Source organism: Orbicella faveolata, unplaced genomic scaffold, assembly GCF_042242905.1.
Source record: "Orbicella faveolata isolate gen_17 unplaced genomic scaffold, um_ofav_v1 contig_3, whole genome shotgun sequence".
NCBI lineage: Eukaryota > Metazoa > Cnidaria > Anthozoa > Scleractinia > Merulinidae > Orbicella > Orbicella faveolata.
Window position 1 is genome coordinate 18,247,501 of NW_028301558.1, and position 26,401 is coordinate 18,273,901.

Sequence of the window (26,401 nt, forward strand, 5' to 3'; positions counted from 1 at the left end):
GACCTAAAGAAGAATACCCGCGATCTTTATTAGTTGTTTGATAAAAAGGCATGGTTAGACGTTACGGGAAGGATTTTTTCCGCAATTAAACCGTCGTGGTATATTATCCGTGCCTGTCACTTACTGTTTCGTTTTAGCGACTGAAAACAACATTGCACAAAGTTATTTCGTGGTCAGTTTGATCGGGACATTTCGTTACGTCAAAGATAGGGTCTTTTGGAATTAAAACTTCAGCATTGATCACAAAGATAACCCGATTATTCTGATGGAACTGTTTATATTATATGGACAATTGTGGGAGTTAGAAGAATTTGTGTTAATTCAACAGCTGATGAAACCGTGGGTGATACGAATAATGGTGTTTTGCAAATAAAATGACAGCTGATCAAGTTTCGCTAAAGAAAGAGGGGCTCCCATTTTAATTGCAAAGTTATGAATCTCCAAATACAGAGATAATTTTCACGCCTTTTCAAACCGTTGCGGTCTAAATATTTTCTTTCTTTAAGTCGTTCGTTTATACTTCGTTTTGTTTCTTTCCTTTGGGCTACAGCTCGCACCGGCTAATCTTTTGAACTTTTCTCGAAATACAGAAGCCGCCTTACAGTTTAGGGCTGTTTAACCGGTTTGCACTCATTAAAAAAGGTCACCACTCCTTCCCCCCAGGAAACACACAACACCACTGCCAAACAATTCACGGATTAAACTGTGTTACCGACCTCAGCTCAGGCAAGCATTTTTAGGTGGATTCAAATTTAAATTCGGTGTGTAGTGGCTTATGGCTTATGAGACATCAGACTTCTACTCACCAGCTGGCTTTATAGCTATAATCAAGACTTCAATTTCCTGTTGCGTTTTGAGATCTTCTGTACTTACCGATAAGAGCGCCATCGTATTTGTCCTCTTGTCCGAAGGATAGGGACGTTAATTTATCTCTGTGCCCGAAATTTTGGTGATTCAATATTGTCCTCAATTTAACATCTCGTAAAAAGGGAATCGAAAGTGAAAATCTAGTAAGAAAGTTCAAAAAAGTATTTTTGTTTGAGAGTTTAGCTCCCTTTTTACTTTCTATCTTAATCCTAAATAAAGATTTAAAAAATTGATTGACACTTTGTCAACTATCGTGAAAGCCAGCGAAATGAGCGATACTTCGATGCCAAAATTATTTTTTCTATTTTCGGTGGAACAAAGTAGTTCCCTCAAAACCTTTTCAAATTTGGAGTTCGGATTAACTTTAAATTCTTTCAATTTGCACTTCGAGTGGCAAAGCTGACCGAAAACCCAATTTTGGCCTTTTTTTTTGTTTTCGCATGCGAGGAATTGATAATGATATTCGCGGAAAATTAAAACTACCATAAACAGCCTCAGTAAATAAAGTGCTGTATGTTTAATTAACAAAAGCAAACCGCAAAATGACATCGGCCAATATCTAATCGTGATGGAGTTCACGAAGGTCTCGAATTTCGAAGTAAATTAGTTTTGCAAATTTTGAATTAAACCGTTATATTGCATGCTATTTAGTCACGGTTTAAGGTAGTGGGGAATCGAGCTACTGTAGGTTATATATTCTCCGTCGCGAAGATAAATCGACGGATGCGAAGTTATCTTGAATCTGATGTCAGAAGTGAGACGAAATAGTCTGCCAGATACCTGAGTTTGGAAGAAGAATACAGCAGAAGCAATTACCGAACCGTTCTAAATTTGAGGTCAAAATTTCATCTTCCATTTTTTTCCGAACACTTTCGTTGAGCGTTGGTCGGGTTGAAATTGCTGGGCTAACAAAGTAATCAGTACACACTTATTGGCAAGTCGTCAAAGTCAACTCAAAACTGCCATTGTATCTAGCAAAATATGATGAATAGCTCCACAACTGAAACAGTGAGAGTAGCAGAGACCGTCGCTCCACCAGCCATGATCGACGCGCAGTGCGCTCATTTGAGTAAAGTTTTGCCGCAGGATGGCGACCTGTTCACTCCTTATGTTATCAACTGTGTCATAATGTCTGTTCTCAGTGGAACAGCAGTATTAGGAAATGTTTTAATCTTGATATCGCTCTGCAGAGCTCCTCAACTTTTGCGACAGCCGTCGTATTTTCTCTTGCTCAATCTCGCCTTTGCCGATTTGTGCGTTGGTTTCGTGGCTGAACCACTCTACTTGATCTACAAGATTTCCTATTTGTTAAATCCATTTTCTATTTTATCCTGTTACGCCGGGGTTGTGTTCAACTTCTTTTCCTATTTTTTAACATCTCTATCGCTTTGGACCGCCGCAGCAATTTCGCTGGATCGACTTTTGGCACTTCTTCTCCATATGAAGTACTCCGCAATTATAACAAAGAGGAAAATTATTGTGTTGATTGCTGTACTATTGGTACTCAGTTTCGCTTTTGCGTCCATGTTTCAATGGGCACTCAACGCACAGAACACTGTATTCGTGTGCGTGAATTCTCTAGCGCTGCTAATAGCCCTCTTGTCTTACGTGAGGATTTTTCAAATCATGCGTTATCACCAAAGACAAATTTCAAATCATCAGCTTGGCGAGATCTCGATCACGGAGGGGGGTGAAACCGATTCCGTAGGTACTTCTTTTCACGGACACGAAATGAGAGAGCAATTGAAAGGAGTTGCTACCGAAGCTAACGGAAATGAAGGAACAGTCGATGGTAAGGAAGGGACCGAAACGAGCGCAGCGCGTGAGATCGAGCAACATAGATCGTATCACCTTCAATTACATGAGATAGCAACAAGCGCGTCCTCTCTAAGAGACGGTTTGAAACACCATCCACTACATATACAAACGAAAACTGCGCGATCCAAAAATCAAAGCAAAATCGACGAACAGCATGAAGACCTTAGAAATGTGGTAATTAAAGAGGACACATCGAAATTTGTGAAAAGTACACAGAAAAACCTGCCATTTGACGCGTCAGCTGTTACAAAACCAGCGCAAACAGACATTTCTGTCCTTGGCAACCTGTATCATGGAACGGAGCTAAAACGTATGGAGCCAGAAATAGCGGAAGGAAGCGAAGAATCGCGAGCAGACGAAGGTAGCCGAAATTTCCTAGCAGAGAATAGCAGCAGTGGATCGCGCCAGGACAAGCAAGTCAGTAATTCAGGACTCGTCTTGACCGAAATGCAGGCTTTGAAAGTATTGCACGAAGATCAGAACAAATCTGTGAAAAGTAACATACTGCCGGGAGAAAGTTGCACCCTTGGAGAAAAACAATTTGAAACCAGGTCGTTAGAGAATAAGATTCAGAATAGTGCTGCTGTAAAGGAAAAAACGCCTGCTTTGTTAAGCGGAGAAACACAAGAACTAAAAGATAACACGACTGTTTCAGCCTTCACTCTCGACCGTCAACGGAGTTCTACATTCAATGAAGTAACAAACGCCGATTTAATTGCCAACAAAACTAGAAAAGGATTCAAAATGAGACATTTCAAAAAGTCATTTTACAACATGTTCGTCATCTGGTTTCTGATGCTGCTCTGTTATCTCCCTGGCATATGTACATCTATGCTCTTTTTGTTGATGGGCCGTAGTCACGCGATGCATTTAGCGTTTAATTTCACTACTTCTGTGATGTTTTTGAATTCTAGCATAAACCCCATCGTGTTCTGCTGGAGAATAAGAGAGTTTCGCGCCGCTGTGAAGAAGACCCTCAAAGACGTGTTTGGCATTTGGAGCAATCAGAGTAGCTAACATAATAACATTGGGGGCTCTTAAAACTTGAAAACCTTCAATTTACTTTGACAAATCTTTACACATTTAAGAAAATCCATTAGTGTATTATGTGTTTTGAGCACGATATTATAGCAGCGTCGACAGCTAAATAAATACGATCGAGCTCTCGTTGCGCAGCGAATTATCATTTACAAAGCGTCGTTGTTTTGTAGTTTTGCTGTTATGTTGTTCCTTAAGTCGAAGTAGAGCAGTAAAAAACGGTTAAAAGTGATTTTTGAACGCGTGTTTCAACAATCGTATGTCATTTTATCTCATCATCTATGCAAAAATAGTTTGTTTTTTTTTCTCACAAAAGTCAAGTGCTATATAGCCTTATTTAACCTCTCAGAAAGGTTTGTTTGAGTGACATGGGATGAAGTTTCGCACGTAAGAAGCTGCATTATTAAATATGACCATGACATGAGTATATCGTCAACCTGTGTCTTTCTTCGTAGTTCCGAAATTCTAGTATCGCAAAATAAAAGAAAATTTATTATTTGTTGAAAGGAAACTAAGAACTGGAAAATAAAATTAGAATGAACTTCTTACAAAATATTTTCTGCTTCTAAAATGTATATCGACATAACCACGTCACAAAATAAAACGCAATCTTCTGCGGTACAAAAGATTGCGTTTTATTTTGTCAAGACACTGTTTGCCACAATGATCATTTATTACTTTAAGGGTAGAAAACGAAACTTTTCCCTTAATTTACTGTCACGCTGTGGGTTTCACTTGACTATCAAAACAAGAGACTATATTCTTATTCTCGGTATTGGACTGGGACTAGCTTGCAATGGAGGCACATCCGGGGGGAATATCATTAAAAAGAGATTAATGTCATTTACATTTGACGACTCCCGCGTTAGCCTCAGTTGTACGCTAGTTCCAGTCCAGTACCGGGAATACAAATATGGCCTATTCGCATTGGCTTTGGGTTTACATATAATACATACGCAATGCGACTGGGTCAACTGAATAAACTCACTCCAAATCATAGAAACTCTTATTCTTCGGTCATTGTAATTGACTAAAAATAAAAAAAACAAACTGCGGTCACAAACATAACAAAACAACCAATTGTTTTGTTATGTTTGTGATCGCAGTTCGTTTTTTATTTTTACTCAAACTCTCTCCAGTTTGTTATCCAGTCAGAAGGAAAATCATAACCTATCTATATCAGGACTTGCGCGCACGCATTTTCCCGCGCCTCGCGTCAGCTACATGTATGTGCTCGGAGTTTTGATTGGTTTAATTGATTACCATTTGTGATTGGCCAGAGTGATTGCTTTGGTTTTGGTTTTACGTTACTAAATTGAAAATCGCTCTAATTTCAAGCAATTTACTGGTTTTATTAGACAATCTGAGATTTTCACCCGAAGAAACTTAATAAATGTCTGCCTTTAACGGCACTTTTTATGATTTCGTGGAAAAATACTATTGCAATTATCATTTCTATCCACGAAAAGGAATCCACCCCCAGGAGATTATGGTCAAAAGTAAAAGAGTGTCTAAAATGGCAACGTGTTCAATTACAGAGTAGCCTCGGTAACACAATCACCAACAGGTACCCAAAGTGTCGTATGCATCGCCACCTGTCTCGAGCTGGGTTGGCCGCATTGAATTCGAAGAGTTTTAGAAATAATAAACTGACCTATTTACCTGGGCAGACTAATATTGTGTCTTAGACGTATTTTAAATTCAAAAAAGGTAGCCACATTAAACGTCAGCCGAACTTAACAATCAAGGTTTTACGCGTTTGGAGAACGCCTTAATTAGTTTAATTCGTCTAGGTTAATACGAGACGCTTTAAACAGACTAACGGAGCTAAACTGTGATTCCGCCCAAGAAGTAAAATTTGAGATAGAATCAAGCGTCATTACAGTCTCTCTCACAATATTAATTATTACTATTATTATTATTTGGGGGGTGGGGGTGGGGGTCAGCACAATAGTCTTAAATTGTTCGTTTCCTATTTACCAAGACGCAGTGAATTAATGTTAGACGCATTATTCATTTTTTTAGGTAAATGCAGCCATTAATTAATTGACTGGGTGTCTAGAAGGTGTATATCCCGTTTAGGTCGTAATCAATGTCTATTTAATTTCCAGGTTACATTTTTTCATCTTCGTCCGCGGTAATGAGCAGCGCTACGCCGGTAGCCAGTGCTGTTTTACCAAGTAAGACCTCTGTGGTAGTGATGGCCTCGTCTTCAGTCTCTCTGGCAACAGAACCAACAAACGAACCAACAACAGAACCTACAAAAGAGTCGACCACACCTTCCGAAGAATCAACAACTAGATCACCTACCGAACCATCGGAAAAGGTAATTCATTCATTTTGAAAAAGGTGTTGAAAATCTACTCCTTCCTTGCAACATTGGACTTACATGCTCGAAGTAGATTTATAAACCGTCCTGTTAAATGTGCAAGTGAACTGTTTACAGTAACCATTCATTTATTTCCTCTCAGTATTCGCCCTCATTAAGCTTATTTTTTCCGTTGCCTGGTGGTCCGTATCCTGTAAGTACTATGCGCTCGAGTTGGGTGTGAAAATAATAAATCTCAGCTACCACAAAGTATAAATATTTAAGATGAAAAATAAGAAATTAACTGCTCTCCGTGGTTGATGCGTGGCACTTAAAATGGATACTGAAATTCAAAAGAAAATAAAAATAGAAAACTGATAAGGTAGACAAATGTAAAAAGGAGTCATCTCGTGAAAAATCACAAATGTTTCGAGTATAGCCCCTCTACAGTATGAGAAACGTAAAGTACACTGTGAAGGTATTTGTACATAAAGTTTTAAATGGGATGCTTGTAATAAAGCTTCATTACAGGAACTGAAGTTGCAAAATCGGAACGATTCGTAAATTGTGATGGATGAATTAATAGCAGTGAAACCATAAACTGAATCAGGTGTTTTTTTGGTTGGAATGTTGAAAGTAAACAGGCAATTATTTTGGTTTTGGTTTTTCTACGATTTGAAATGGAATGAGTAGTCTAACTGGTAAGCAATTGGTTCAGATTTGGTTTTATGACACTCAATTGAAGACCGCTCTAAACTATTTTTAAAACAAGTTTTAATGAACTCTATGATGTGATTTAAAAATCAACACCAGAGATAACTCATACTGGGAAAGTGTTTTAGTAAGCTGCTTTTACTCAGACCTATTAGATGTGCTGCTATTAATTTCTTGTTTTTATAGTTTAAAGAAATTGCAAATGCAACTATAACAGAAAAGAACGTGGTTGTCGTGGTAAAACAGCTGAAAAACTTGACGAGCGAGGAAACGCTGAATGGTGGAGACACGAAAGTCGCACTGGAAATCCTGCACAAAATCACCTTCAATGACAGTTTGCTTCCTAAAAACAAAAGCGAAAGACAAAAGTTAGGACAGGTCAGCATATTAAGAACAAATTCCCCCTGTGAATGTTTTATTCTGAACATTTGAAACCTGTTACCTATCCTCCTCATGCCTCGTGGCACATAGGGCCTTAACAGGGGTCTTCCACTGTTCTCTGTCTGCTGCAATCATCCTCGTTTCCCCCCATGATCTCCACCGTGCCTCTTTAAGTTCCTTTTCGACTGTTCATCGCCATTTGAAAACTAATTACAGTATCTAGTCTTGAGTCCCGAGTAACTGTTGACGGTAATTTTCTCAAACTCATTAATAATTCATGAAGTTTAAACAAAGAAAATCATGACCGTTACGGTTTTTGGATATCTGATCTTCATTAGCATAGATTTTATACGATTTTATTTCTCTGTTTTACTTTTGATTGAGAAGATATATCAAACACTCAAGACGGTGTTTGACTAGATTTCCAAAAACCTCGAAGTTCGTCAAAAATAATCCGTTACGTGACGTGTTTTCAACTCTTTTCTCGGTGTTTGAAAATGTAGTCAAACACGGTCTTTCGTGTTTGATTTATTACGTCTAATTTTGTCTTAAGAGTCTTTTTGGCGTCTTTCGCGTGTAGAGCATGGGTTAGCTTTTCGAGCTTCAGATGAGTGAGCGAGGATGTTTTGGATTTTTTTCTGCAGCCGGTAAAATGGAGACTGTTGTAACCTAAGGGTGGTCTTTCAATACAAAACGACGAAAAATGGGATCTTTTTCAAAATGTGATTTTTTTTTCTGCTAACAATTGAAAAATTCAGCCTATTGAAACTTAATTAATCACCCACCTTAGAAGCTAAGCCATGGTTTCAATTAGTAACATTAGTAAAATTAATATTCCTCCCTCTCACTAGCTGGCAAACGGTTAGAATTTTGTATTTTTTTAAAAAATGTTGTCAAGAACAATTCATGCAAAGTTACAATTCTAGTTCAGACTTTTAAGGTTTGCAGCCCTTTGTACAAAATTAATGAGAACAGCAAGTTATAGTGACAGCTCACAAAGGTAGAGGAGATTGGGTAGCGGGAATTGGGTAAAATTATTTTTGCTAGGTTACGTAAAGGAGGGGAACCAGTGGCTCCCACAAAATTTTTTAAACCAGATATTTACTAAATGTGCCTGTTTCGTTTTAGAACATCCTTGAGGTTGCTAGCTCACTTTTGTCGAAGAAAAACATCGATAACTGGGGAGTACCAACTAAGAAAGATAATAACACAGGAGGGGTACGTACCACTTTCGAATTTAATTTTTACCACAATTGTTACTAATCTCACAATCTGATTGGCTAATTTGCCGTTGTCGATAAGAGTTCAGACAACGCTGCTCGCGTCAATGTGTTGTGGACTCACACGGCTGCGCCTCGTGAGACAACATTTTGCCCACTGTGATGATGGTATCGTTGTCTATAAGAGTACAGACAACGCTAAACCACATTCGGTTTGTTAATTTTACGATAATTGCAGAAATTCTAGCGCTAATTTTCATTGTCAATAAGCGAACAGACACATGAACTTATAATTTATGCGACGCGAGCGAGAGCGGATAATTTGACAATTTGTTATCGTAAAAAATAAAAAAAATTGACGTCAACTCCCTTGAAGGGAATGATGTTCTCAATAACGTTCTAAATTGCCGCTGTTTTGTTTTTTTCAGGTGACGTCTCAAACTCAGGTTTTGGAACTGGTAGAAAACATTGGTTTGAAAATTGGAGAACAACTTGACAACAACGCTAGCTTAGTCATCGAGAGTAAGAACATCGGTATGTGAATATTTGTTTGTAACTTTCTTATAAGTCATCAACTAAACTTATTTCAATCCCTATAACAAGAATGTTAGTTCTGTGCGTGCTTTCCACACAAGATCGATGATATCAGTCCGCCATCTTAAGAGACGGGAAGAAATCTAGGACGTCTCGACCATCTTGCATTCACTTATCGGGTTGCTTCTGGCTTGAGACAACATTGCTTCTCGTCTTTTCTTTGGGTCAGTAACTTCCCACAAGCAAAAACAAGACTGATGAGGCTCTTCCCAGATTTCAATCAATTTTCAAGTGGCGAATGAGAGAAATGCACTCGCAGTTTTAGACGCGTATGTTTACGGGCCCGAACGTTCGCTTCACACGGAGTCACGGCTCTACGATCTCAATATACCTCTTCTGCGAACTTCTGAGTAAATAGATAGACTACAGTGCAGGAAACTAAATTTCCACAGCAATCGCCATTCGGGCGAGTGACTCTCAAATGTACTCGCCCGGTGTAATTTTCACTCGCCTAGGACATAGTTGACAGAGGGGACTCTACCGACTATGCCCGGAAAGTTGTTTCCCCTCCACTTCAAAAAAATCTCCGCAATGATTCACAAACCATACTTTTTTTTTCGGTATCTCGTACGTATAATCATGGACGCCCAGCTTGCCATTTCGTGTTGAGCTTTCTCATTCTGGTTCATTTATGCGATGTCTCCTTAGGATCGCGGACCGATTTTACTGTTTTAATCTCGTTTTTATCATCAACTTTTGACACTCCTTGGACATATTTCCAAATTTCCATAGTTTATAACAAAACAGCCACACGAGTAACTGGCACTAATATGTACGTGGTCAAGTTGCTTGACCTTGCTTCTGCACATTTTGACTGGAGTTCTATACACGCTTATGCACCAAAGGATCAAAGAATTTCTAACTATAAAAAGGACACAACTATGTATAGGTTATGAAGTATTGTCTTTTTACTTCCATGCTTTATGCAGCTCTGTGAGAGGCGCAGTTGCCTCATGGTTAGTGCGAGCGGTCCAGGTTCGAGCCCTGGCTGGGGACATTGCGTTATGTTCTTGGGCAAGACACTTTACTCTCACAGTGCCTCTCTCCACCCAGATGTATAAATGGGTACCGGCGAATTTAATGCTGGGGGAACCCTGCGATGGACTAACATCCCATCCAGGGGGGAGTAGAAATACGCTTAGTCTCTTCATGCTACAGAAACTGGGATAAGCTCCGGCCTGATGGGCCACTTGGTTCGTATGCAGACTTTACCGTTACCTTTTTTATACAGCTATGGGCGTGGAGACAAGAGTCCCTGACGAGACAGCTCTGGGTGCAGAATATCCTAATTATGGTGAACTCAGCTCTGAATGGAAAGGACACGATCGCGTGTTTGTACACAAAGAACTTTTCGATGAAATGGCCACAGGTTTGTTCTGTCCTATTTTGTGGAAAAGGATGAGAGAGCTGATTTTTTGCGATTGGAATTGTTCACTGTGTTGAAAGTTTATACATATCTCTTCAACATCTTTATTAGAATTCTGTAATCTCAGTCTACCCCAGTATATAGCGTGATTGTATTTTCCAGAGAATGATTTCATATTACCTGGAATATTTACCCTTTACAAATTTCAAATTTTACAGCAAAACCATTCTGTCAATAGGCAATTGCGCATGTGACTTTGAAACGCTGAAATGCGACGACAATGAGGTCGATCTAACGAACGATGTTATCTCGATGTGCTACCAAATTCTCTGAACTAACTTTGATAGAAATTTATGAAAATCAGTCAAGAGAATTAATATTAGTAGATCAAGTAAATGATTTGAACAAAGAATTATCGGTGGTTCGTATAGTGTGATCGTCCGGGTGGGGGTAGTTCTGAAAAGAACTGTTGTTCAGTGGTGACTGACGTTTCGACAACCTGAGGGGAGGTCGTCTTCAGAGTCAAGTTATAGGTGTTTGCCAGTCGATGATGTTATAAGTCTGATCCTTTGAAGCTGATTGGTCAGTTTTCCGTGATAGTATGGCTGTAAGACTCATTTCCGTAACGTTTGTCAGCAGTCATTGGTCGAATTGATATTGCAAGATCGTTTTTATTTCGTAGACAAAAGCTCAAGAACAACAGTTGTATACGCCCTCTACAACCAAATAAGTGAACTTTTTCCCGCAAACACAAACAACAAAGAAAGGTAAGTTTTTATTATTTCACAAATATTTTGGCCTCCCTCCTTAATTTCAGCCGTTCCCTCAAATCACACATTCCCGAAAAGGCTTCAGGCTCGCATCGTATATATAGTATTGCGGAAAGGCTTGTGATGTATTCTGTTCATTGAATAGCTACAGTCCTATTTCAATTTCCTCTAAATATGCCCGTTTATCAACTGTGTTTAAAAGTATCCTTTAGCCGCGCAATGAGTACTTTTTTGCCGTGAATGTCTATTTTTATCGCAAATTCCCTATTCCTTGTTATTATTCTCATAAAAATGATTGCAAGCGCGGTGAATCAAGGCTATTATCACTATTATCGCCACTCCTCCAATCAGGCATTGAAAGTCCATATTGTCTGGATCACAGGGCCTTGTGTTCTACACGCAAACAGACTCCCGGCCACCTTAAGATGTTTGTATGCGTGTTTGCATACATGCATGACATTTCCAACACATCTTTCACTTTTCACTTCCCTAGAGCTTGATTTAATTTCCCTGTTTAATCTTAATACGTAGTTTGACTGGTATATGTCATCTTCTTTCAGCTCCAAGGATCTGATCGTGAACTCTCGAATTTTGGCATTGAAATTTAACAAACAAACTAGCCCTCCGTTCAAGAAACCCATAAAATTGTGGTTTGATAAGCTAAAGGTATGTTGTTTTCTCATTTGTTGTTAGTATTAAGCGTGATTTTGGTCTTGATTTTGCCACAATTCTTAGTGTTTCAAGTTTTGTAAACATCTGGGAAGATTAAACAGGAAAAGACCAAACTCAAAATTTGTTTGAATTGTGAGAGAACGTCTTCATATAAATGCGCTGAAGTAGAATACAGTAGCATTTGTTTTTTAAAACGGACTTAGTCTTACTGAGCACGTAAGGAGGTTGCTAAGCAACACGACGTATCCTAATGACGACAGCGTGACGTAATATTTTTTGGTTCTTGGTGTATTTCTGATTTAATTTGACAATGGCACTTTTAAAATCTTCGATAGTCCATTACCAAAAACAATAGGAGCTCTAACCCTTATCTTATATCTGATCCGTAATTTAATTTCAGACTGAAAATGTGACGAAGCCTTCCTGCTCCTTTGTAGACTTTACAAAGTACGTAAAAGTTTGTTTATTTCCTAGCCTTAACAGTATAAACATTATCAGAGCATTGATTTCTGTTATTGACATTGTCCAATGATTGATTAAATGACTGATTGATTAATTGACCGATCGATTGATTGGTTGGTTGGATGATTGATTGATTGATTGAATGATTGGTTGGTTGGTTGGTTGATTGATTGATTGGTTGATTTGTTGACTGATTGATCGGTTGGTTGGTTAGTTGGTTGATTGATTGATTGACCTATTGACTGATTGGTTAATTGATTGATTGATTGTTTTTTGGTTATAGAAATGGAGGCACCTGGTCAGATACTGGTTGTAACATGGTTAACGTGAATGGTCCGACCGTAGAGTGCGCTTGCGATCATCTCACAAACTTCGCAATCTTGATGCAAGTCAAAGAATTTGAAGTATGCTTGCATATCTGCCCTCTACTAATTCACTGAAAAAAGACATCAACAATGTATTTCATCGATTATAATGCACGCAAGTGGACCTTGCCAATTTTCAGTTGCCTTTAGGGTAGAAAATCACACCCAGAGCACTTGAGGAACCAACGAAAAGCAAACTCGAAGACGCCAAAACGTCATACCTGAGTCAATGATAAATCATGGAAAATCTAAACGAACAAGACATCGAGAATCACCTAGGAAGCTTGCGAATTTCAACATAGTCTGTTTTATTTCACTCTTTCTAGCAAACAGACTCAACTCGACTTTTAACGATGCACAATAACCCATATTTTCGAGTTGCCTTTTGCCTCTGGTTAAAAACGAGTCCTCAAGCAAAACGTTTCTTATGCAGAAAATGAGTTTAATTTACATGAAAATGAACTTACAGATGAAAGGCATTTTCATAACAATGGTTTCGCACGAAGACGAAGACTCGTTTTGACACAGAGGCAAAGAGCAACTCGGAAATGGCCTATTTGAACAAAAGCAGACCCAGTTTCCTTGGTAACTAATACTTGTTTGTCATTGATTAGGTCCCAGTGGAACACGTGAAAGCTTTAACAATCATCACTTATGTAGGATGTGGAATATCTTTATTTGGACTTGCACTCACCCTCGCTACCTTCCTGTCCCTAGAGTAAGTTGCCTGCCTTTAATTCCAAACTTTTGATGGTATACACTAGAAGTGTTGAACAGAACACTTAGAACAAACCGTGTGTTACATTAAAATCAGAAGACGAAATCGGAATGATTTGGTAATTACATCAAAAGAAGCGTTACTCTCAAATTTTATGATTTGCTAATTTTGTCATTTACAATTTACTATTAACAGTCTTTCTCTGCGCAACCTCAGTTAGGCTAAAGGCAAATGTCAGTATTTTAATAAAATAGGAGTTTAGAAAGACTAAATCGTATAAAACATAAAGACTCAACGTAAAATGAAAACGAAGAGTGGCATTACCCTCGTTTACAATCAAATTTCATGATTTGTGTTTGATTTCAATGCTTACTATTATTCATTTCGCACCGGAAAGGTTCAACTAAAGACAGTTGTTGATTCATTTCAGGACACTGGCTTCGGAACGCACCTCAATCCACAAAAATCTCGTCGTTGCCATTGGACTTGCGCAGATCGTCTTCCTGGCTGGAATAGACGCCATCTACAACCCTGTGAGTGAAATAGTTGTGGTCGGTAACTTTTGTTCATCGTCTCGCAGAATCCACCGTAGGAAAAAAGATGGCGGCTGTACATTTTACCGCAATGCCTCGCGAACCTAACACAGCCCAAAAGGCACGAGGAAAGCCTTTATAATTGCAATATTTGTCCCTGTACTAAGGATATTAAGTAGCCTAGGTTTGAAGGTTTTATAACGTTTCTGTACGTTTTTATGAACGTTGTTTAGGTTTTCGTGCGCTAAGAACTATGGGTAAATGTACCAGTCGCCATCTTTTTTCCTACAGAGGATTGTGGCAACATTATGTCAGTGTTTCCTTTCCACTCACTTATGCCTTTCAGAGAAAAAAAATTAAAGGACTGAAAGTCCTTTAATGAATGAATGTCCGGGAGGGCGACGTGGACGAGTGGCGGTTCGATTCTGAAATTTCTTACATGCTCATTGACCGACGTAAATCAAAAATGAATTTTTACATTTAGTTATATTTTCTATGTAATTGCTTAAAAAAAAAAAACGTTTACCTGGAAGTCTCATTTCATGTTAACCATGCAGATTGCGTGCAAAGCAGTGGCCTTGTTCCTGCACTATTTATACACAGCGGCTTTTACGTGGATGCTGTGCGAGGGAATTCATCTTTACAGTAAAGTGGTGGAGGTGTTTAGTGAGGGGTCCAAGATGAAATACTACTACGCACTGGGGTGGGGTAAGTAACATTTGCTCTTTAGCACGGACAGAACACTAAGTTGCTTAGTGTGTATGGGAGGCCCGAGGGGTACTCCCTTATATGGGCTATATGGGTATGTGCGACCCCAAAGGATATGGTTTTTTAGCCGTTTTGGTCATAAATGGGGTATCGATTTTGGCCAGTTTGATCTCAATAGAGTAAGGATTAGGTTGAGGGCGGGACATGACTGACACTTCGGGTTGCTTCGTGCCATCTAAACGTTGCTCTTTCGTTTTGCAGGTGTACCACTGACCATTGTGTTTATCTCCGCCTGCTCTCGCTGGGGTGGATACGGGAACGAGCGAGCGTATGTATACGTAACTAGTGCTTATAAAAACCTTCGTACGATTTTAATTTAATTCGGACAAAAAAATTGCGGAAATTAAAACCGTTCCAAGTTTTTAAGCGTCCGGAATATTTACGTAAAAAACTTTTAACCACGTACGGTTCTTGGGCGACACCAGCACGCGGCATTCAATGCTAATACGCATGACAGAGCTGGAAGTCGAATTAGGCTTTGCGCGTTGTTTTTATCACTTTATGGAGCAAACTCTAATTGAGACATTGCTTGAGATACAGCGCGGCTTGATAGAATTTGTGTTAATGTTATCTTCTTGTCGGTGTATTAGGTTACAGGTTATTCCAGTCTAATTCGTGTTTCGTAGGCGTAAATTTACTTTAGCTATGCTCCAGCAAATTGTCCGAAAATTTGTCCGAAATGAGAGCAAAAGTGTCCGAAAATTAAAAGTCCAAAATAAAATGTCCGAAATATTTTGCAAGTAATTTATTTAATTGCATTATAATTTAACGTCTCATTTAGTAACTGCGTCTTAGACATAAGTGCTAGAACGTTGTCTCTCTTATCTAAATCGTACTACATTATTTTTAGCTGCTGGATTTCAATCCAGGATGGCCTGATCTGGGCCTTTGTTGCTCCGGTTCTTATCATAATGGTGGTAAGGTTTTTTTTTGTTTTGTTTTTTTACTGTAACATTGCTAGTTAAGACTACTGCTCGTTTTATGGACACAGTGTGTATGAATGGGGGAGGGGAGAGTAGGGAGCGCCTCGGTCGGTATTGTACATTATCATTCTTGTAAAATATCAAACACAAGAGACGTTTCATCGGGATGTCCAAACACCGAGAAGAGAGTTGAAAATACGGCGCGCAGCGAAGTATTTTTGACGAAATTCGAGGTGTTTGGATAGCCGATGAAACACTGTCTGTAGTATTTGATATTTCTTCTCAATCGAAACAAAAACTGAGGAGTAAACAGAGAAGTAAAATCGTCAAAATCTACGCTAATTAATTAAGAACGGGTATCCAGACTTCACGGTTGTGATTTCCCTTGTTTTAACTTGATGAATTATAAATGAGTTTGAGAAGTTTTCTGAAATGTCAAATTCTTCAGTATTTTAAAAAATGCTGACCTCTATATTTACACAAGTTGTTTTTTAGATTTTTTTGGTTTATCTAAGATTCTTTTCCTATGTTCAGCGGTCAGTGAAACAGGAGCAATTGATCAGCCAAAAATTCATTGGGTGTCGCTTATCGCTTAATTGGCAGGTCAACCCAAAAAAGGGACAAACGTCTGCATAACGGGGACCCGGTCTCGTCTATACGATCAATTTTTATGAACAATTTATATGTGACAAATATATTTGATCGAATAGATGGCTCAGCAAATACTTTTCAGAAGTTCAAAGTTAGTGCGCCAGTAATGACTTTGGATAGCAGAGATACACAGAAACAAGGCGGGGCTACTTAGTCGCCTCCGGAAATCTTGGTGCTTGCGAACATATTTGCCACATTTTATGTGACGAGTCGTCTACACGAGCAATTTTTCGTATGTGACAACTTTTATTTGTCACTTAAAAGCTAACAAGTTAGCTTTTCAGCAAATATATTTGTCGCATAAAAATTGGCCAATTTTTCTCATCTTCACGAACAAATAATTGTCGCATAAAAATTGTCACATAAGAATTGTCACATAAGAATTGTCACATAAGAATTGCCACATAAGAATTGTCACATAAGAATTGTCACCATAAAAATTACTCGTGAAGACGAGGCTTTACATTATGGTTCATAGCAAAAACTAATCATCTCGGGTTTCGCAGGCATGTGACCGGCACAATTTGTTAATCACAAAGTCATGCTTTCTTGTTTTCAGATCAACTTTGTTGTCATGATAATGGTCATCAAGGTCATCATTGCATCTGTGACGTCACTGCAGAACCCTGGAAACACCTCCCAAGTCCGGTGAGCTTATGAGAGAGGATTGACTGTACATCCCCTGTATGTAATCTTTCCCTGGTGGGGATTACTTTTCCGTCACTGAATGACAGAAAGCGAAAAAACTGAGCAACGACGTTTCGGTGTCATCCTGGCACCATTTTCAAGTTAAAAAATATTTGTGCGAAAAGTAAACTAATTTATACCAATGGTAGAGGTGCGAAATTGAATAAATTAAGATTAAGATAGCTGTTCAATGTTCATGTTCATTCCAATGAGGTGTCAAACACTGGTAATGAGTTCAGTGTCAGTTCAAAGCCTAAACAAATACTTTTGCGCGAATGGAGTCTGACTGTGTGTTAAGGCTCGGTTTCTTCTTGTGAATCCACAACATTTCGTGGATCAAGCAATCGAACTTTCCCTGACATTTCTTTAGGATCTTAAAGTTGTTAGTCAGGTCACCAACTGTATCAACTCGGTGTTCATTTTGAAGGTGTTTTCCGATGGCGGTAAATCGGTGTTCCTCAATGCGCTTGTAAAGATGACGGCTAGTGTAACCGACGTATTCTGCATCACACAGATCACATATATAGTTATAAACAACGCACTGTTGATTGATCAAAGGTGGTTTTGGCTCTTGTACTTTGAGATCATCGCCAATTTTACGGCTTCTGAACACCGGCTGTAGTTTGTGATCAAGTTTATTACTCAAGTCCGAGAGATGTTTCTTTACTATGTCCGCTGATTTCTGTTCTTTAAAAGGCAGGACAATGCGGTAGATATTCTCTGTTGGAGGCGTCGATCTTGTGTCTGGTGACATCACTGAATTAACGAAACGGGTGATGGTGGAGTTCACAAGAGAATCTGAGTACTTGAGGTTAGAAAAGATCAGTTTAAGGCGTTCGCATTCTGTTGAGAATAGTTCCCATGTTGAGGACAAGCGGTAAGCACGGTTTAACATGGTTTTAACTAAAGATCTTTTATAGCGGTTGTCGACATGACTTTGGTGGTGTAAGAGGAGACCAGTGTTTGTGGGTTTACGGTAAACACTTGTTACCAGTTTGCAGCCCTTCTTATATATTTCAATGCCGACAAATGGTAGCTTACCGTTAGATGCGATCTCCATCGTGAAGGATATGGATGGATGACAGTTGTTCAAAGTCTTCAGAAAGGCTTCTGCGGTTGGTATGTCTTTCATTGTGGCTAGTGTATCATCCACGTAGCGTCTGTAGAAGTCTGGCAACTTGTTCTCGTTTTGTAGCTTTTCTTCGATAGAACAAAGAAAAGTATTGGCCATTAGGGGACCCAAGGGAGAGCCCATCGCTACTCCATCAATTTGTTGGTAGAGTTGACCGTTAAATTGAAATAGCTTCAATTGAAGCTACCATTTGTCGGCATTGAAATATGCAAGAAGGGCTGCAAACTGGTAACAAGTGTTTACCGTAAACCCACAAACACTGGTCTCCTCTTACACCACCAAAGTCATGTCGACAACCGCTATAAAAGATCTTTAGTTAAAACCATGTTAAACCGTGCTTACCGCTTGTCCTCAACATGGGAACTATTCTCAACAGAATGCGAACGCCTTAAACTGATCTTTTCTAACCTCAAGTACTCAGATTCTCTTGTGAACTCCACCATCACCCGTTTCGTTAATTCAGTGATGTCACCAGACACAAGATCGACGCCTCCAACAGAGAATATCTACCGCATTGTCCTGCCTTTTAAAGAACAGAAATCAGCGGACATAGTAAAGAAACATCTCTCGGACTTGAGTAATAAACTTGATCACAAACTACAGCCGGTGTTCAGAAGCCGTAAAATTGGCGATGATCTCAAAGTACAAGAGCCAAAACCACCTTTGATCAATCAACAGTGCGTTGTTTATAACTATATATGTGATCTGTGTGATGCAGAATACGTCGGTTACACTAGCCGTCATCTTTACAAGCGCATTGAGGAACACCGATTTACCGCCATCGGAAAACACCTTCAAAATGAACACCGAGTTGATACAGTTGGTGACCTGACTAACAACTTTAAGATCCTAAAGAAATGTCAGGGAAAGTTCGATTGCTTGATCCACGAAATGTTGTGGATTCACAAGAAGAAACCGAGCCTTAACACACAGTCAGACTCCATTCGCGCAAAAGTATTTGTTTAGGCTTTGAACTGACACTGAACTCATTACCAGTGTTTGACACCTCATTGGAATGAACATGAACATTGAACAGCTATCTTAATCTTAATTTATTCAATTTCGCACCTCTACCATTGGTATAAATTAGTTTACTTTTCGCACAAATATTTTTTAACTTGAAAATGGTGCCAGGATGACACCGAAACGTCGTTGCTCAGTTTTTTCGCTAATCTTTATTGTTAACTGTATTTCCAAATTTAATCTTATATGAATGACAGAAGAGCCCTAAATTGCCACTTGGGCTTTCAATCGATTGAGTTGTACTTCGCCTGGATGGACTGCTAGTCTACCCGGCGCAGTTTGGTCATCAGAAGTTGGCCAGTTTTCTGACATACTGTCATGACATATGTTTTATATGTTATGTTGTTTTCCTGCAGGGCTGGTGTGAAAGGCATGATTGTTCTTCTGCCATTGCTTGGCTTGACCTGGGTGTTTGGTATCATGGCCATCAATAAGGACACCATCGCTTTTCAGTATCTGTTTGCGATCCTCAACTCACTGCAGGTCAGAAAGTATTTACAGTAATTAGTAGACTGTATTTAATGTCTTTGCTTCAATCTAGGCGTCTGATAGCGATCTAACATAAAACAGAGAAAAAAACTGTAGTTGTTTGTAATTATGTTCATCAGAAGTCGTTCTTCTGTTGTGAGAGAGCCTGCAACACAGAAAATGAAATGCCTTACTCTCAAATCATTACTTGACGAGAAATCGCATCCTGTGTTTAGTAACTCTCTTTTGTGATTTATGTTGCTACAGGGACTTTTCATTTTTGCTTTCCACTGCATCGGAAATACCGAGGTATGTATTACTTTATTCTTGTATTTAAACAATTTGAAATTGTGAAATAATGTACAACAAGAGACGATCAATCCTCCCTTGTGTTGAATACACGACCCCACTATCCCATCTTGCATGAATATAGTTCTTTTGTTCTGTTCTGAATTATTTGAAATTACTGTGAACACTCTTCAGAAAGTCTCTAAGACGGACATTCTTGGGTCCACTTCAAGCTGTCCGCCTTAGAGAAGTGAAGGCCTTAATTTAAAGAGAGTGAAATTCAGACATGACTTGTCAGCCAAACATCTGAAGTGTGTTCGACTTCTTCTTATTTTACCGAAGTGTTCGATGCAATTTCCATTTTGAGGAAATAGTTGACGCCATCCTTCGTGTCCTAGGTACGGGTGGCGTACAAGAGACTCCACGAGAAAAGAACTTTGGCAAAGAGCCTGCCTGAACATTCTTTGTCCACTTCTCACCATTCAAGCAGGGTAAGTCCAAAGAACTAGTTCTAATGTATAAAGAGGTTTTCAAATGAGTATCGTGAAACCAAAACCAAATTTATCACTCTAGCAAATCACAAAGGAAACGGACAATGCAGTGAACCAATCAAAACTCTAAGTAATTACATTTATCATGTGACCCGTACGGCCCCGCGCGCGATTTCCATGGAAAACCACAAGAAAAAAGGTCCCGTATGAGGGCTGTGCGCGTCGAAGTCATAGGGCCGGAAAAACACGTACGGCCCTACTAGAAACGCGTAAAGCAAAATCGATGCGAGTTAATGACAAAAACAGTTTTTTGCTGCAAAATTTTGTTCTCTTCAAAACGAGTGATGAAAGTGAACATTCTGAGAGCGAATTTTACTATCCAGGCGAACTGTCCGATGCAGAACTACTTCAGTCGCCAACTCACTCCGAAAGCACAGAAAGAAAGTCGACACTCCTCACAAATGAAAAAGTTCACAACTTTCTCAGAAGCCAACAAGCAAGCAGGCGGTCAAGAAAACAACTTTTCCGGATGAACTGTCCGATAATTAACCTTTGGAATAAGCAAACAGTCTTGAGGCGAAACTTCTTTCTTTCAGTGGAAAGCATCAGAGAATTCATCGTGGGTCAAAAGCAAGAAAACCGCAACGCGAAGAAAACAAAGTACGATATAAGTTCTTCGAGTTTCAAGAGTTTCTGGGAGAAGTTTGTTAAACCAGAGAAATCACAAACATGCCTTGTGTACAGTAGGATAAATTGCTCTGCAGTTTCTAAATCAGTGTTGTTTGAAGAGACAAAACTGAGTACGAACACAAGTTCATTACCGTACAGTTCATCCAGATAATAAAACTCGCTTGTGTTTATAGTGTAATTTCCACTATACAGCAAAGCCAGTAAGATTTGTGAACAATTTCAGTGAAGCGTGAAACAAACTTTTGTCACTCGCTAAGTTTTTGATGGTTTTGACATATTTTTGACAGCTTTATGTCAACTTTCTGTCGGGTTTTTAGCATGAATTTACATTGAAAAACAAATATGAGAAAATGAGTCGTGTTTTTCAATGAATTACGCGTTTCTTGTTCGACGCGAAGAAATAAATGACAAGTTTTTATTGTAGAATCTTTTCTGTGGTTGTTCCGCGCGCGGCCGTCTGATGTTATGTAATCGTGTCCTATTTAGGTTCAAACAGAATTTTCAAAATTTTCAACAGTTAAGTGGTCATATGATAAAATGCTTATTGACTGAGTAAGGTCGGGCCGAACGGGAAAATATTTGTCTCTCGGTCAGGACGTACGGACCGAGCGCAGCGAGGTCCGTACGTCCTGACCTCGAGCCAAATATTTTCCCGTCCGGCCCGACCTTACTCAGTCAATAAGTACATAGTAGCTGACGTAAAGCGCGGGAAAATATGTGCGAACGAGTCACGATTCAGTGGTTTTGGTTTACCTTATGACTGGATAAAAAAAGTGGCGTGAGTTTTTTCTAAGCCAATCGTGCAACGTAGTTGATGCAAAAAACCAATTGCTTTTCGACACAGACGACACGCACATGAAAACCGCTCGATCTATATATGATGGGACTGCACTTAAGTTTGTTTTCACTTTCATTGCTGTCACAGGAAAAGAGACGGATGGACTCCCATGAAACTCACATGACTGGGGATGAGGACATCATTGTTACCAAGACCATTCGCAGCGTGTCTGGTGAGAAATTATTTGATCAGTGATCGCCAACATAGGGTGGATGTACACCGGCTAATATACAAGTTCGTCTCATTATTTAGTCTCCAATTAATTTCATGGAGTACTAGTTGGACAAATTAATTTATTTCTACCTGTCTGACGGCGGCGTTCATTTCCTTTATTCAAATTATCGGAGGGCCTTCTTGCCGATCACTCTCAAGGTTCTAAGTTGCCTGGGGCTGACCTTTCTTGACATGGACAACTAAATAGTATATTATTCTATTACAAAAATGCTTCTTATATAATTACATGTTTCACTGAATTAATTTCAACATGATAGCAACTTTCATTTTCATCTTTTTATTTCTTTACCTTTTCTAGATGTGAAGCTTTCTGGAGACAATATGGCTATGCAAACGGTAAAGTATAGACATGATAAAACGAAACAAAATTAAAAAATAAAACATTGCCACGATCACTCCTGTTTTCTGAAAACTATAATAACACTGGGACTAAGCAAATTAAGGAACGTGGATAATATGACTTAACTATAACTTTTTTAAAAATATATTGCTTTTGTATCCTGTATCTCAGTATTTCATTGATCATTTATAAGAAGCTCTTGGTAATCGAAGCTGTTTATGACATGGCATCAAGCCTTTCTCGTATAATTTTGCAGATTTTGGAACTAAATAACACTTTGATTAGATACATTTTTGAAACAGTTGAATTAGACACTTTTTAACTGAACAGAACTTTCGAAATTCGAAACTAAAAATTCATAAATTTATTACTTTATTTATTCATTTATTATTTATTTATTTAATATTTATTTGAAAAAAATACCGGTGGAAGAGCTCTTTTTTGTATATAAATGTGCACAATTATAATTTAAGTCTAGCTATAGAATCGTATTATAACTGTTATCAAGTCTTAATTGCCATATTGTAATGTATCATGTTCAATATTCAGTTCGGAGACACTGATTCCGGTCGCTGGTCATTAAACTGCCCTTCTCCGGACCCGTGAGTAAATAACAACTAAAATACTGAAATTATTAAGCAACTGACGTGTAATAATGTGAAATAGGTGAATAAGGAATATATTTTATTTAAACGTTAGAATTCTAAAGCTTTATTTTGGAACAATGATGAAATTTATTGATAATTAGAATCTACCAGATAATCTGTACTATCGTTGAGATAACTTTCACGTACGCTGCTAAAAAGATCTTATCTTCTTCAAATAGTAACACATAAAACTAAGCTTAATCTGTTTAAAAAGAAGCGACTTTTTAAAACATTTAGCTATAAAAAATTGCGAAAAACTTTTCTTTAAAAACATACGGTTAAAAAATACACGACGTTTTGAAGTTCTTAATTTACATGTGATCTGTGTGATGCAGATTATTTTAGTTATACAGCCCGACACCTTCATCAACGCATTGCTGAACACAAGTATTCGGCTTTTGGTAGACACCTTTTAGAAGTGCACGGTAACAAAAATCTTTTTAATGAGGACCAATTTCTTGTTCTCAAGAAGTGCCACGGGAAATTTGATTGCCCCGTTTAATTTACGAAATGCTATTCAAAGAACTGAGGCCTAGCCTCAATTAACACTCAGAGTGACTTTTTCAGTGCTTAGCTCTTTGTTTAGCTTGTAGCATATTTTTATGTTACCTTTCTTTTTAATGAACTATTGTTTTTCTTGTATTTATAGAATATTCATACTGTTTTTTTTTTTGTAACTTGATAACGTCTGAGAACGTCGAAACGTGTATTTTTTAACCGCGTTTAAAAATTTCTTAAATGCTTTTAAGAAAAGTTTTTTTTTGCAATTCTTATAGCTTAATCTGTTTCAATGAAAGAATATTAAGGAACTTTTTTGTTCCAAATTGTGCTCCAGAATGAAGATTAATTCAATATAAAGTAAGCCAATGGATAAACAAACAAACAAAATAGCGTAACATGAGATCTTATAACATGCTTATCAGCGATTGTTTGTTGGGTCGAGTTTGCATCCTTTATTGATTGGTTAACGTTACCATGTTCCAAAGGACTGAGAAGTCAAGGTTCTAATGCGATTTATATAATCTGAATTTCAGATTCGACCTGGATCACGCAAAACGAGCGTGAGAAGCTCAACAAGTGGACAAGGCATTCATAATGAATACTTAGAACAAAGGAAACCATTAACTAGATTCGGCAAAACAGAAAACACAACAACAAACCAAGCAAAGTCGTACTTTTACAACTTCAAACCCAGGGTCGGCTTACGTTCTTGCAACATCGTGTAACTTGAAAAGATTGAATATAAGTTTCTTATTGTTCACTGAATTCTTCAGCGTAAAACTCTTTTGCATACTTTACGTTTAAAAATATTTGAAACCTGTGTCTACGAATTTCACATTTCTGGCCATATTTTGTTGAGGAGTAGCGTATTTTGTAGGTAATAGCTACTATGTCATAGTGTTAAACTACGGAGTAGAATTCCACGGATGACAACGACTTCCACGGATGACATAGACTTTGTAACTGTTTGAGAGTACCTTGGAGGCTTTGTTTGCACTTCGAGCATTTTCCCGAGAGCAAGAAAATCTTACACTACTGAATTAATTTATGCAAAAGAAAAAAGAAAACCTATAACCTCACTTCCCATCATAAAATAACTCGATATTCGTGTATATACAAGTGCTTATAATTTAAGTTGTTACATAATGTGTGTCATACAAACATCTAGAGTAATCACTGCGTTCAATAACATTGAAAAGTGGTAATGCTAGCATATGTATAAATAATAAATATGATATATAAAAAGACGTCGGAAAGAACATTAGGTAGATTGTGCTTCTCTCAGCTTGTGGTTGTTATATATATCAGTAAAATACATCAAGAACCATAAAGGTATAAGGTTAGTATCAAGCTGGCTAGGCTTTGCTATTACAACTGAAATATTCTGCACGCTGACAAAAAAAAAAATTCTGCGCAGGATCATAGATGGCTTTCTCATATAAGTTCTGGATCTGGCAGTTTTCAACCAAAAGCTACGTGATTTGTCACGTGATGTGTATGAAAGTTTTAAAACCGCTTTGAAATGCGAAAAGCGATAAAAACCTGTCTGTGTGCTAAAGTTGGTCTCATAGGCCTTAATGTGCTTAAACTGAAGAGCGTGCTAGACGCATACTCTCCAAAAATAGCACCACCTAGTCAGGCGTCCACGTGCTCCTGACCTAGGCCATAAGTCATCTATGTCTATGTATCAGAATGGCATAGCGAAACGTAGCAGAGACTGGTTTTGATTGTAATTTAGTCACGAGGTACTCAAGAAAAATACTAAGCAGTGCACCATTTAATATATATATATCGATTACCTTCAATATATTAGTTGTTTTCTGTTAGTTTTTGTGCCGCACTTTTCATGTTATCTCATCATAAATTTAGGAAAGACGTGACGTCACATGACCACGCCAGAACGAGAACAATAGTCTGGACACTACTTGTTTTTAACGCCGTTCACGCGATATCGATACAGCGTTTTCGATGAGGCGGCCTCAATAGACCGAATGTGCGTCAGGATGTCACGCTGTCTTTGTTTAATCTACGTTGTGTTACATGTAGAATGTGTATCTTGTCACCAAGTGAACACATTGCCGTCAATAAAGCATAGTTGATGACCAAAGTATCTGTGAAGTTATTGATTCCTCGATTCATTTTCTTTATTCACGATTATTAACTGGTTGCTTATGAATTGGTACCGTAGAATTCAGAGAGTAACGGTCCCGTTTTTTCGGATTTAGCAGGCGAAAGGGGTCGCTACCGTCGGGTAGCCGTTACTTTCGGATAGTTAAAAAACGTTTGTACAGTAACAGTCGTTTCAGACAAAGCGGACGTGTAAAACAAGAAATTAGACGTTCCGTTCATGAATGTTTCCAACTATCCTCTTAAACAAAGCAGACTGTATAAACAACAACAACAAAAAAGCCTAAACCGGTTGGTACTGTAGGACGAAAGTGTAATGGTCGCCGTATTATATCGCAATACAAATTATTACCCAGCAGTATATTATTTGACCCTGCTGCTAGATTTTCAAGAAAAATTCAGTCAAGTCCGAAATAAAATCACGGATAACTCTTCAAGTCAATGTTCAGTTCTGCAGTCAGGCTGTTTCATCCGCGTGGCCCGCGCTTGAGAACAGATACTTTATCTTTTAGGAAAGTCTTCAAAGGGCGGCTGGGGCGCTACTTTCGGGGGGTCCGTTACTTTCGGGTGGGCTGTTACTTACAGGGGTTCAATGGAAGTTGAAAAAAATTAACGTTAGCTACCCGAGCAGGCAAGATAGGGCTATCTTGCCCGCCCGGGACTGCCCGCTGTATCTCTCAAGAAGAATTTATTCTTTCTGCCATATATTTAATCCTTTGTCGACCAAGCTATTTCGGTCGAGATAGCTGGATTTTGGCTTCGTTCTT

At 38.5% G+C, this 26,401-nt stretch overlaps 2 protein-coding genes across 4 annotated transcripts in view; both read left to right on the top strand.

Moving 5' to 3' along the window:
• LOC110057446 (uncharacterized) overlaps positions 1-25,614 on the top strand; it is a 67,515-nt gene extending 41,901 nt beyond the window's left edge. For 2 of the 3 annotated variants that reach the window (XM_089298350.1, XM_089298351.1), the window contains 21 exons: positions 5,835-6,049; positions 6,932-7,123; positions 8,255-8,344; positions 8,775-8,880; positions 10,172-10,309; positions 10,989-11,073; positions 11,637-11,742; positions 12,149-12,195; positions 12,494-12,614; positions 13,190-13,293; positions 13,724-13,826; positions 14,384-14,534; positions 14,796-14,862; positions 15,445-15,511; positions 16,728-16,816; positions 19,367-19,493; positions 19,746-19,787; positions 20,165-20,257; positions 21,873-21,957; positions 22,318-22,355; positions 24,041-25,614. In XM_089298350.1, coding sequence (XP_089154476.1) covers positions 5,835-6,049; positions 6,932-7,123; positions 8,255-8,344; positions 8,775-8,880; positions 10,172-10,309; positions 10,989-11,073; positions 11,637-11,742; positions 12,149-12,195; positions 12,494-12,614; positions 13,190-13,293; positions 13,724-13,826; positions 14,384-14,534; positions 14,796-14,862; positions 15,445-15,511; positions 16,728-16,816; positions 19,367-19,493; positions 19,746-19,787; positions 20,165-20,257; positions 21,873-21,957; positions 22,318-22,355; positions 24,041-24,232 — 2,258 coding nt within the window. In that variant the 3' untranslated portion in view covers positions 24,233-25,614. Of the gene's footprint in view, positions 1-5,834; positions 6,050-6,931; positions 7,124-8,254; positions 8,345-8,774; positions 8,881-10,171; positions 10,310-10,988; positions 11,074-11,636; positions 11,743-12,148; positions 12,196-12,493; positions 12,615-13,189; positions 13,294-13,723; positions 13,827-14,383; positions 14,535-14,795; positions 14,863-15,444; positions 15,512-16,727; positions 16,817-19,366; positions 19,494-19,745; positions 19,788-20,164; positions 20,258-21,872; positions 21,958-22,317; positions 22,356-22,908; positions 22,962-24,040 lie in introns of all 3 variants that reach the window. The other variant, XM_089298352.1, reaches the window with a different exon arrangement.
• LOC110057444 (uncharacterized) lies at positions 1,064-4,773 on the top strand. Its single transcript, XM_020764029.2, has one exon. It carries the CDS (start codon positions 1,849-1,851, stop codon positions 3,700-3,702), a length of 1,854 nt encoding a protein of 617 aa, XP_020619688.2. The 5' UTR covers positions 1,064-1,848; the 3' UTR covers positions 3,703-4,773.
• Positions 25,615-26,401: the final 787 nt, after the last annotated feature.